This window comes from Scophthalmus maximus, chromosome 3 (genome assembly GCF_022379125.1).
Source record: "Scophthalmus maximus strain ysfricsl-2021 chromosome 3, ASM2237912v1, whole genome shotgun sequence".
Taxonomy (NCBI): Eukaryota; Metazoa; Chordata; class Actinopteri; order Pleuronectiformes; family Scophthalmidae; genus Scophthalmus; species Scophthalmus maximus.
In genome coordinates this window covers 8,804,698-8,817,081 of record NC_061517.1, presented here as the reverse complement: position 1 = coordinate 8,817,081, position 12,384 = coordinate 8,804,698, and the positions used below count along the sequence as shown (strand labels likewise).

General features: G+C 39.8%; 1 protein-coding gene across 1 annotated transcript; it reads right to left on the bottom strand.

Annotated features, from left to right (window-relative positions):
• Positions 1-1,838: 1,838 nt before the first annotated feature.
• On the bottom strand, positions 1,839-12,103 carry eif2d (eukaryotic translation initiation factor 2D). The gene is made up of 15 exons (XM_035645700.2): positions 11,846-12,103; positions 10,515-10,705; positions 10,338-10,421; positions 10,148-10,238; positions 9,951-10,058; positions 8,725-9,002; positions 8,086-8,203; positions 7,146-7,191; positions 6,930-7,036; positions 6,654-6,809; positions 6,297-6,386; positions 5,416-5,511; positions 3,999-4,119; positions 2,088-2,262; positions 1,839-2,006 (listed from the first exon to the last, which is right to left on the bottom strand). Exons 1-15 carry the CDS (start codon positions 11,899-11,901, stop codon positions 1,936-1,938), a joined length of 1,788 nt encoding a protein of 595 aa, XP_035501593.1. The 5' UTR covers positions 11,902-12,103; the 3' UTR covers positions 1,839-1,935.
• Between the last annotated feature and the right edge of the window lie 281 nt (positions 12,104-12,384).

The window sequence follows — 12,384 nt, the reverse complement described above, 5'->3', positions numbered from 1 at the left end:
CTGCCTTTTTATTTTTTTTGGTACAAATGGCACCCTGCACACACACACTCGCAGATAACTGCATGAGTGTGGGAGAATATTGTTATTTCAGTGTTCTGTTTTCTCCATGTTTTGTGTTCTGAGACAGTTAAGATGCAAATTTTCGAAGCTGTAATGTTTTGTCCTTATTTTACTTGAAGTGACAAGAAAAAAATTATCCGAGTACTTGTTATTTATAATTCCTCCAGTTCAATATGAAAACTGACATTTAACATTGTTGAAATGTTTTGCTTGAGGAAAATTTCTCCAACTGGACCTTTTAATTGAATACCCCTGATCTAAACTGTGAAGTTGATATTTTTCATTGTCCTAGACCTAAATGTATACTGTTAACTGATTTTAAAAAGTCACCCACCTGGCCACTCCTATCTCCTCTGACGTGAGAGAAACAACAGATTGACACAAATTCCATCTTTTACCACCACAGAAACATCCCCTAAAACACTACAAACATGATAAAGATTTCGAAAGCAAATTTGCGGATGGACAACATTGCTCACCACAACATAGCTGAGGCTGTATAATTGCAGCTTCACTTAAAGTTGAGTCCATCACTTACGAAAACAAAGCATAAACCTGACAAAAACAACCAAAATCAAGAGAGGATTGGGAGCAAACTCGGCGAGGAGCGTGAAAGAATTTACCGCAGGAGAACTATAAAATTGCCTTTGTTGTGGTGGATTCACCGAAGCGAAACACTGCATTGTTGAAGGGCTAAGGAAGACTGCACAAAGTTACTGGCAGGGTTTAGTTTCTTTTCTCTCATTGTGTCATATTTCTTTCTATTTACTTCTGTTTTTCACAGTAAAAACGAACTATCCTTGTGTGTGCTGGTGAATGTGTTGACTTACAGCCATTTATCTGGACTGGCAGTCATCCCATGAGTTAACACAGGTGGCGAACATGACCTGAAAGTTGCTGGTTCCAGAACAGCAGGAGGGAACCCTTTCCCTGACCTTTCAACCTAATCACCAACACTGTGGAGCCCTTGTAACAGGGCTCTGATCCTCAACTGTTTCAATGGAGCGGTTCAGCTCCCTGGTGCGAACTTGAGTTAAAAGTTGCTGACCCTCATCGTCCCTGCTGGAAACCTTTAATGCCTGTCAATGCCTGTCATTGCCTATCTCTCTCTCTCTCTCTCGCCACGGTCAGCCAAAAGAAGCACCACCCCAAAAAATCTTTAAAAGAAATGCTGTATGTTTAATTATTTTTTCGTTAAATTATTATAAAGAACATGTTAAATCATTGCATTTTGAATCATGGAAATATTTGAAATCAGAAATGTCGTTTTCTTTGTTTTATTAAACAGTGCTAATGAAACTTTCTTTCAAATGATTTTAATGACTGAAAATATATATTGTTTGGCACAGCACAACACAGACACTTGCAAAATCTCTAGTCCACTTTTTTTTCTTTTTTTACCTCCTGCACATTCACATATAGTTCACATTAAATAGTTACGAGGGTTTGTTTATCATGAATTCTCTGCTCCGTTAGCCTTTTCACATTATCATCTTGTTCTTGTTTACTCCATCGTCCAGTGGTTAATAGTCATTATTACTCATTTTAGTGTTCACCTGTCTGTTATTAGTTGTTATGCTGGTTTACGCTGTGTGTATTGAAAGGTACTGGATATGCTATTGCTAAGTGTGTATCTAATATAATCAACAATATCAGTGTTCGATCAGTTTGGTAGTGTCACAGAGTAATAGTTTTGAATCTCTAAACCAAAGGATGTGTTCGCTCTTCTTCTATACTCTGGGAACGAAATCTAAACAATAAAAAAAAATAAATCAACCTTTAGAAGTTGACAGGGAATCAGCTTTATTACATGAATGGTCAACAGTTTGGTGTCGATGTGTTTACATACAAACAACTTTTAAGACGGTAGAAATTCTACTTCTTCTTGCCACCTTTAAGAGCTTTGTCTAGTCCTTGGATGTACCTGCGAGGAATTTGATAGTGATCTAAAATTGAAATAAGTGATTAGACAAATGGAGAAAATTGAGAGAAACTGTAATATATTTAAGTATTCTTAAGTTACAAACCTAACAGCAAACTGCCCACTTGGTGAATCTGGTTGCCTTGGATGAGAACAAGGACTTTATCCTTGGCCCCAGGATTGGGCTGTAAAACGGAGCTTGCCTGGACTCTGTGCTGCAGAGCAGTGGCCACAACCGCAGGATCCAATTGGTACACTTCCAGGTTCTTTATTATTGTCACCTAGAGAGATAGCACATGAGAACAATCATTGCTAGAACAATGAATCAGCCATAGCTAATCCAGATAATCCATACCAACTAACCTAAGAACTCCCAGTTTGTGATGTATTTTCTTTAGAAAAAATGTCTATTAAAATCATGGGACCCTGCAAAATCATCCAATAGCTCTACTCCAAAATTGTTTTTAGAGATGAATGTATGATGAATTTAGCGAACAGTTTGGCCCTCGGATCTAAGTGTTATTTTTGTGATTTGTATGAGTGTAAGCTTTACCAATTGCTAATCTTCCACTGGATTGGGTTGAAATTTGTACTGAACCTCCAAGAAACCCCAAAAATAAAGTTCAACATGGATGTAAACAGAAATCGAAATCGACCAGACCTGAACTTTTTGTGCTATAACATGGGTAGCATGTTTAATGCAAAGTTTGAGACTAAATCCCCATCTGCAAGCAAAGTAACATTATCACCTTGTTGCAACATGCCAATAGAGCATGTTACATCCTTATGGTTAAACCACTGCGTTTACAAGTTGGCTTAATATGACTTTTAAAGATTACCTCAACTTAGCGATGCTCGGTTAAAGTGTCTCTTAAATTTGTTGGTTTCCTTCCCGGTGGTTTTGTGGCCGCGGGGCTTCTGTTCCCATAATACTAGACACTTACTTTTTTAATGGCGGCAATAATATATTTGATGTGGGTCCAACTGTCAACTCATTTTGTAGCCGTCAGGATTCAAGCGAGCAGAAAGAGAAATTTAAAGACATATATATCACGTCACTGCTGTGTTATACGTTACAGTTGATTTAACATTTTGCGTCATAGTTTTGTTAACAAAATTGACAAAACTTGCAGGCAAGTGTAAGGATTTCGATTGGCCTTGCCATTACCATCAAGTCAACACTCATCATTCATATAAGTAAGGACCAGAATAGGTCCATTTTTCTGGACCACTCTGGCATATTTTAGAAATCCTCTAAGTTGCGAATGCTTAAGTTTATGTTTTTAATACCAGAACTGTTACAGAAAAGTCATCTACAGATTCCCTGGTGACTTCTAAATTCTTAAATTTTTCTGTACTCTGTTGCAGCATCACCTGGGGGCCAAACCTCAAAATTCATCACTAAATAAGGGTTTTTTTATTTTTAAACATGAATGGAAAAAAGTTCAGAATCATGGGGGACCAATAATTAAAAGGAAACTGCAGTGCCGAATGCCAAAGGTCACAGCTCATACAGTGCATAAATAGACATTATCGTTATCAGATTTCTTTTGAGAAAAATAACTCAACAAACATTGGATAGATTGCCATGGAATTTTATACAGACATTCATAGTCCACAGAGGTTAAATCCTTTGGCGACCCCCTGACTTTTCCTCAGGCACCATCACAAGGTTCAACTGAAATGCCTATGTCACAATTAGATGGACTGATATTCATGTCCCCCTTATGATGAATTGTAATAATTTTGGGAATCCCATAACTTTTCATCTAGCGTCACTAAGTCTAATTTTCAGTTTGTCTTGTCATCGATCACCAGATTGCCTCAGCTGTACTTTTGACTTTATTGTGCTAATTAGCAGATGTTAGCACTGTAACATGCTTGACTAAGATGTTAAAAATACTGTTAAAATGTTAAATAACACCTGCTAAACATCAGCATGTTAGCATTTTCACTACGAGAATGTAAGAATGCTACAGTTAGTCAGGAATGAAGAGATTATAGCTTTAATTGTCACCTTCTTGTTGGAGCCTCGAGAAGCCACAGAGATGTCTATGGGCTCAATGTGGCCCTTCTTTATTATGGGCTTTTGTCCAGGGAACACAACTTGACAACACTCCTGCATTCTCCCCATAGTCCTGTGAAAAGGAGGTTTAATAGTTTAATCGGCACCAAATGGGGCAGTGTCCACACCACCAATGTGTGCATGGCAGCACAGTTACTGCCAGCTCTATCTTTTTACAATGAGTTGGCCTCTGATTATGGCCATCAGTAATGATAATCATCCAGTGTGAGTTTGGACCAGAAAGCAACCACGTGATTCTGGTTTACTCTTGTTCAAAGGGGGTGGGAACTTAAGTGTCAGTTTTATGTAATGTTACTGGTAAGATGTCAACATCTTCTCCACATCTATTCTTGCCGAGATCTGCACGAGTCACACATGAAAAATCGGCGAGATGCCAGGCATTTAGAAGAAGCTCTGCGGCATTGAGGCATGACACACAACTCTCACAGGCTGTGTGGGAGCTTCAGCCAATGATGATGGGCACAGAAATGAAAAACCCAGAGTGTTCTGTGACTTTCACGCACATGTAACGCAGGCAGTGTGTCCTTGAACATTACCATTACCGGTGGATAAAAAGTAGCTTCATCATGACGACTGGACAACAGATATTAGTGTGCTGGCTAATATGGTGAAACAACAGTCTGCTACTTTGAGAATTCACATGGGGTTTCCTGCTTATTGAGCCACTGTGGTAGGCCAGTTTCAAATTGCATATTTGGCACACTGCCTTTTTCTGAGTGAGAGGGTTGTCAGGCACCCGAAACAATTAATATTCAAAATTTGACACGTACCCAAGAAAATGAATATTCGATTCGAGCTCTAAAGATTTCCAAAAACTATTTTTTTTATATACTTTCACTCACATTCAGGATTCAGATGACAGGAAGGTTTGCTCTGCAAATGTCTTTGCTATCTTCATAGGAGATGATTACAAAGCCATGCAATCTTAATTTACCCAGAAGGCTTTGCTAAGTCACAAAATAGTAAATGTGTCTAGTGTTGATCCCTTCTTCGCTTTGCCTTTGTGGCCCTACATACCAAGCATTCTTTCCAGGCCGAGCAAATCACGGGTCATATGGTCTCCATGTGGTACGTTCCTAGCCCACAATGTGTACATGTATTGATGAGGTGTCTCAGCTTTAGCAGCACCTCCAGTGGACCTGCAGATCTTCTGCAACACCCTGATGCTGATGTGGTGCTCAGACTTCAGGACTGCCTTCCGCCCACATCAGTAAATACAGTATATTAGCATGCAGACTCAGGTTGGTATATTGGACGATGGTTTTTTTTCAAGGCGTGAACTTAGTGGGAAATGGCAACATTTTTGTGTAACTTTGTACAACACATGATAAATTAAAGAAGTACCAACCTGCTAAAGAGGTCATCCCACTTGAGAGACTCTACCTCCTGGTACTCGGATTTCTCCAGCAAGCAGTCACATAGGGTCGGGTTTATGGTCACGTAACTGTCAGAGGGGAGGAAAAGATTGAAGCTTCTTGTACAGAATAAAAAAAAGAAAAGAAACACAGCATACGATTTATTGATGGCACTCAAAAGAGGACATGCTGCCTGGTTAAGCTGCCAGGACCATGACAAATTTGATTAAATTATCCCCACCGCTTATTATCAATCAGATGATGCACAAATTTTTATCATCTAAAAAGAAACATGAGATTGAGAGGAGGAAGGAAGCGCTGCATAACTCCTGCTGATCCGACCGGTGCCAATTATTGAGGGAATTAGTACTAAGGTAAAATCAGGACAAAAGATCTTTTAAGTCTTGCAAGATGTTGTTGTTCTTTTTTCCACAGCAGTCTACTTTATTGAAGAAGAAAAAAACTAGATATTGTTCTCCAGTTTCAGGGTCACGTGTAAGCATTTTAGCAAGATAAAACAACATCACATGGCCTGGGGTCAGCTCTATATTAGTTCAGTGGCCATTAAGGCTGCCCTTTTACAACTGCACCCAGTCATGGAAAAACTGGCAGGGCGGTTATATTTAGACCCCGACTAGCTCAGCGCCTTTCGCGTTGTTCGAATACGCCAAGAATGGAGTTTTTGTTTCTCTTATGTCAGCTGACCGACCCGCAGAGCTTGACTACGAGATGGGAATCCATGAAATCATCATTCTTAAAAAGTCCTCATAAGAAACAATTAAATACAACCAAACCCATGAGCTCTACCCAACTCTGATATCTGCATCAACAACACACCACTTTCCCTAAACACAACTAAATAAACTAAACTTACTTTTTATTATTTCCATCCACCAGATCATTGTTCTTCACATACTCTGTGACAATACTTCTCACTTCAACAGGCTGCAGGATTGTTCCTTTCCTGTTGGGAATCAGCGCAAAGAACAAATGTGAGAAATGGATCAAATTTTTAATTATTTTCCTAACGCTACTGAATCTAACACCAACTCAAAAATAAAAAAAACAATTGTCACAATAAACTATTTATATTTATTCATTTCATGTATTTTAGTTAATTATAGTGTGGCATAAAAAATATAAATAACATGTAGAATTAATAGGCTGAGCTAAGTTTGCACAGGAATTTTGTCTAAAACGCACATGAGCGCGCAAACAGACACACACACACCTCTTGTTTGCTTCCAGGAAGAGAGGCTCCAGCCGAGCAGACACAGAGTACTGAGTTGTGATCTCAGGTGGACGGTACAGAGTTTCTTCTTCCCCTCCATGCTGCGTGGGAGCCGCTTCCTCGTCCGTCTCCTCGGGAGCTTTGAAGAAACGCAGTCTATAAAGTGGTAAAGTGATACAAAAGGAAAGGCACAGGCCTAGTCAATCTGAATGTGCCAGGTGGAGAGATTGAATCTCAAACAAGAATTTCTTTAAGTTAGGGCAGGGCTTGACTCACTCTCGATTTTTCCAGTCCACCTCCACAATGCTCTCAACGCCCTTAGTCAGTTCTTTTACCCGCACAAGGTTGTGCTGCTGTTGCATGGACTGAAGAAACTTGGACAGCTGTCAAAAAACAATATATGAAAGGATGGTTATTGAGGGAGTAATAAATTAACCGTATAAATAAATTAAATTAATTGTATAAGTGTCACATTGTGGACATTCAATAGACCTTTTTATAGCTGGATTTCTTGATATCAAGTTGCTTTCCACTTGGGCTGAAAAAAGCCCAAAGATATGAAAGACATTTTCAGACCAACACTCAAGTCGTCCTAAACACTTGTTCAAAGATAACATGCCATGGGTTAGGTAGGGCCCCCATGCCCCCCCCAACAGGGTCTGGATATGCTGAATATGAATTTGAATGTAAACACTGAACAGTTTGGGATCATTTAATTACCTCCACTTCCAAACTTCTATCTTGGTCAGTTTAAGAGGCAGCCACACAAGCCATGTTTTGTCAGGGTCATCCAGATTTGCCATCATTTGATATGATACTACTTGTTTATAGTAGTATAAATTAAGCAGTATACTTTAGTAGTAGCCTTCATGTAAATGAAAATTCCTTTAACATCTATTAGAATGTTATACTTTTCAAAACCAAGTTAATTTGCAACCTGCTGTACTGGTGTCTTTGTAAAGCATCAGGTCGGTTTGGCTTAAATCAGAGTTTGAGTTTATCCTAATTTACATTATAAGATATGTTAATATAGTATTCAAAATGAGTGAGGATATACAAGCAATAGTAACATGAATAATGCTCTTAGCATCTAATTTTACCCCCCCCAAAAAGGGGAAAACACTTTCTTTTGAATTTGTGAATAAAGATCTGTTGTTTACAGTGTGACAACGTCATGTGTTTTCGTGTTATCTGGATTACACTTAGATAACAATTGGATACTGTATGGATAATAAATGAAGTTGGATTGTTTTTCTGGATTATTTAGCAGGAAACAAAACAATATGAGAGAAATCACCTGCAGCATGAAGTGTAAAAAGGAAATTTAAGGTACAGCACCCACATTCACACGGACAAGTGAATCCCTAAATCTTCAGGGGTTGTGGTGGGCACATGGTGGCCCTATCAAGTTCAAGGCCGACCTGTACTTTACCAGCAGGAGAACATGTGGATGCGGAGAAATGTACTGGTAAGCAAAGGGAGCTCCGACTTCTTCACCTTGCTCTTCAGAGCATGCAGAAAACACTGCACCAGCAAGGCGTCCATTATCTCTGCGAAATCAGGGAATGATCAGGGTCAATTTTTCTTTTCTATCAACATGATCCCACTTCCAGACCACCTGAGTGCTCCACAAAGTACTCTCTCTTTTAAGAAGGGCCTAAAAACCTTTCTTTTTAAACAAGCATTTCCCTAAATTTTGTACTTTTTCTTCTACCGATGTTTCTTCTTTTTAAACCTTTATTTTCTTTTTCAATTTTTTTAATCTTGTTTCTACTCTGTAGCACTTTGAGATTGCTTTTAGCAATGAACAGTGCTGTATAAATGAAAATTATTATAATATATTATTATTAGAAAATCAGAAAAATCTTATTCTTAAAATTTAAAAAAACAAAAACTTATGGTCAGATTTGGAAAGAGCCATCAAGCCTGCCCTGCAACCACTTAGGCCAAAAAATGGTAATTGTGGTTTTAAGTGCTTCAAAACCACATCTACACTGAAATAATTAAGAAATAATTCCCTTTCAAATGACATGTCAACAAACATGATGGGAGATGAGACTGAATCTGGTACCTTGTGGCTTTTTCTGGTCATCCTGGTTCTCCTCCTTTTCTTCGTTGCCCTTTTCTCCCTTCCCTTCCTGCTGCTCAGTCAGGCTCAGCTCCTGAGTACCAGAGCAGACTTGATCTGTTTCACCAGGATTCTGTTCTTCTGCCACACACTTAAGCTCACCCTCCTCCTCCTCCTCCTCCTCCTCATCATCCTCGGCTGTGCATTCTTCTCCATTCACCCCTTGTCCTTCGCCCCCTGCATCTGGTACAGAAGGTGGACCTGACTTTTCTCCAAAAGCCCTGAAAGAGGATAAAACAGACAACATGTGCACAAGTTCACACAGGGCTGCACAGTGTAAATGTAATCACACTTCTCTACATTGGCGACGGTTTCAAATTAAAGACAAAAAAAGAAGAAGAAATGTGCGGAGGGTTTTGAAAAATATGTAAATCTCAATATTAATGTCAACTATTTAAGTATTACTATTATAAATTAATTATCAAACATTCTTAGGAAATATGCTTAGTAGTGATGATAAACAGTTGGAGGGAAAGTGTGAAGGAATTTCACCTCAGTGAATTGATTACGGACAAGTAAGTCTAGTCTCTTTAGTTTAGACTGTATTCCATTATCCAGGGAATGTTTGTGCACAGGTCACACGGGACACTCACCACAAACAACAGCTCACTGTCTGTTTCTGCACTAGGTGTGAAGATACTGATAAGGTAGACAACCATAACCAACACGCGATGACTGTGTACCATGGTCAGTTAGTCTTAACCTGCTGTCAGACATGCACTGAAGTGTCCTGAACTTCTCTGGAGGGGCTGTACGTGAGAACACAAATGTCTGCAAATGTTGATACCAGACATTTTCCGGAAAAAGAATACTTGCCAGAGTAAAATGTGTGAGTGAGCCCATGTGAGAATACAGCAGGAAAATCTCTAGAAGATTCACGGCGAGTGAGTGGATGCTCACTCCTCACCCGAATGTTCTGGAAATGTTCCCCGTTGGTGTGAACATGTCTGACTCTCCTGCAGCATTCTTCAAATGTGAACGGCAAACTCAAAGAGTTTGAGTCACGCTCGAGAGTTCGTGTCTGAAAACAGCCTTAGGGGGACAGGGGTAGCTGGGATCTACAACATGAGCTAGGAAACTTTCATCAGCAAAGTGAATAAGTGTGTTTTCCCTAAAATGTCAAAACTATTCCAGAAACATTCAGAGTAGGAAGACAAGACGCTCCTCACCAGAGATTATCCATGTACGTGTGGAGAACACACACTCCTCTTCCTTTCAAGCCAGAACTGCGCATCTCTGCACTGGACACTGCAGCTGTGCCGACTGCAACAGGAGCTCTACAAATCCACCAGGAGAACAGCGTCACACCTAGAATCTTTGAGGCCGCTGAGGCATGTGTTACAGGTGATTTGAAAATCTAACTTACCCATTGTTCACTACTGTAACAGCACAGCAGTCTCCCCGTTTGACGTCTGGGAGACCATTTGACGGCACAACTAAGCCTGGCAGCATAAGATCTTTGGGGGGAAACACAGTGTTTGTTACTTAATATTAAAAATCTAAATGTACAGTATTAAACATGTGTTCAGGTCCTGATCTTCGAAAAGGGAACATACCTGCGCCTCCAATAAGCTTCTGAAGCACAGGAGGCCATGTCCTAAATGTTGGCAGGAGAGCAGGATAGCGCCAAAGCACATACACTGAAAAATACCAAAGCAGAAATAAGTCACTTAAAAGGAGCTTGCAGCATTCAAGCGACTCATGTCAGTGTAGCTTCAGATCCAACTTGGTACCTGTGGGGTAGAGTTGTTTCTCCAGCTCAAAGAACAGTGGATTTTTGTGAAGAACATAAAGCGTCACAGCATCGCCTTTATGTGCATAAATCTTCACTACATTTAACTCCTCTTTGTTGGGGACCAGCTCTGACAGCTCATCAGCAGAAAGTGAAGGAAAAGCTGCAGATACATCAGCTTTGAGCTTTCTCCTGAAGAGAGAGAGAGAAAAAAGTTATAGACAAGTTCATACTTCATATATATTTGATGTAATACATTTTATATTTAAAAAATTCTATCTGTTCCGTTTTCCCCTTAATCGAGTGTGGCCTTGCTGCTGTGTTCACACATAGAACTTCCCTCCGACTTAACAGCTGAAGTGCATATGTTGTACTGTGTATTATTTTAATTATAAAACTTTCCCTTTTTGTGATTTTTCTTTTAATACAAGGCCTGATTGCCGAAGAAAAAAGTAATTGTCCTGGGAGATTTGAGTATTTTCTGGGCCTTCAACCTATGGACGGTTAATGGTCAGTGAATTTGTCTCAGTGAACTGGAGTTCAAGGTGACCTTAGTCGACAGGGCTGAGTGACATGACAACTGGAAGTTGCTAATTCATCCTGGAGGTGCAACAATAAAAAGATTAATCAATTACCTTCAGAATAAATTATTTTTTTAAATCAAATAATTACTTCTTCAAGTAGAAAAAAAATATGTGACAGATTCAAGTCCTCTAAAGTGAAAACATACTGCTTTTTAATATTATACAATATTGAAGTGGTTATTTCAGGGTCGTAAACTACATATTTATTGGGAGAACCTTGCACTCTAGGTCAATTAATCAAGAATATATTTGGCAAATGAATTATTAATGAAAATAACAAATTGCTGCAGCGCTAGGAAACCCCATTTCAAATGCCAGCAAACTGTATTTCAGAAATTAATCTGTGGGAAATTGATGACGGGTGTATTTGACTACAGCGTGAATGCAAAAAATCCCCACATAACTTTACAATGATATATAATACTCAGCTGAATACTAACAGCGCCAGCTGATAAGGCGCCGGGTTTTTTTCCCACCTCAGCCAAGAGATGCTGGGATTCACAGGAAATGCACCACTGCCAAAAACAACTGACAAGCGCGCGCGCGCGCACACGCGCACACACACGGTCTGAAGCTCGGAGCTTCATGGACAAACATGGAGTTTCACACAAGCAGTATGCTGAGCATGTGAGGAGGTCGGGGCTCATATTTCCGCAGCCTTTTGACTTTCGAATAACTACAAGTGAACGAATAATAAACAGCCGATGAATAAAAACAGCTGATGGAGGGTCGAGCTGACTCGAGTCACCTGTCTGATCCTTTGATCACGGTGTTGGATTTGACACGGAACGGTTTGGCAAACATCTTGTCAGAAAATACGCGACGAACTCGACACGTCCGCTTCAGAGACAACTCATCTGCTCTCGGCTAATCGGCACAAAGCTCCCACGACGACGCTCACGCTGCAAAAACTGACTGGGACGTTTCAAATTCGGACTGTTTACACTGTGCGGCAGGTCCTCGCCTGGTGCGAGGGTCCGACGCGCATTTGTCTCCGACGTGAAACTGTAACCGCGTCAACGCGACGTGCCGTTAGTTCCGCCGGACAAATGAAGATAAGGGATTTGAAAGAAAAAAAAGGGGGTTCTTTTTAATGTCTCTATATGTATACCTCTTTTTAAAAAAATTTGTTTATACTATTATTTTCTGTACTAAAATAATAGGGTTAGGGTACTCAGCCAAGTTATTATTATTATTGAGTACATTTCCACAATTGTTTCAATACAAATTATAGTTTTCTGACTGCACATTTTATTATCATGCCAGACCACAGTTTGGAGGGTACTT

Excerpts from the sequence above, each read along its gene's own strand:
- eif2d (XM_035645700.2), bottom strand. The coding sequence starts at position 11,901 with ATGTTTGCCAAACCGTTCCGTGTCAAATCCAACACCGTGATCAAAGGA. Across the intron at positions 8,204-8,724 it reads TGACCAGAAAAAGCCACAAG|AGATAATGGACGCCTTGCTG; the intron begins GTACCAGATTCA and ends CTGATTTCGCAG. Across the intron at positions 2,007-2,087 it reads AGTGGGCAGTTTGCTGTTAG|ATCACTATCAAATTCCTCGC; the intron begins GTTTGTAACTTA and ends TTTCAATTTTAG.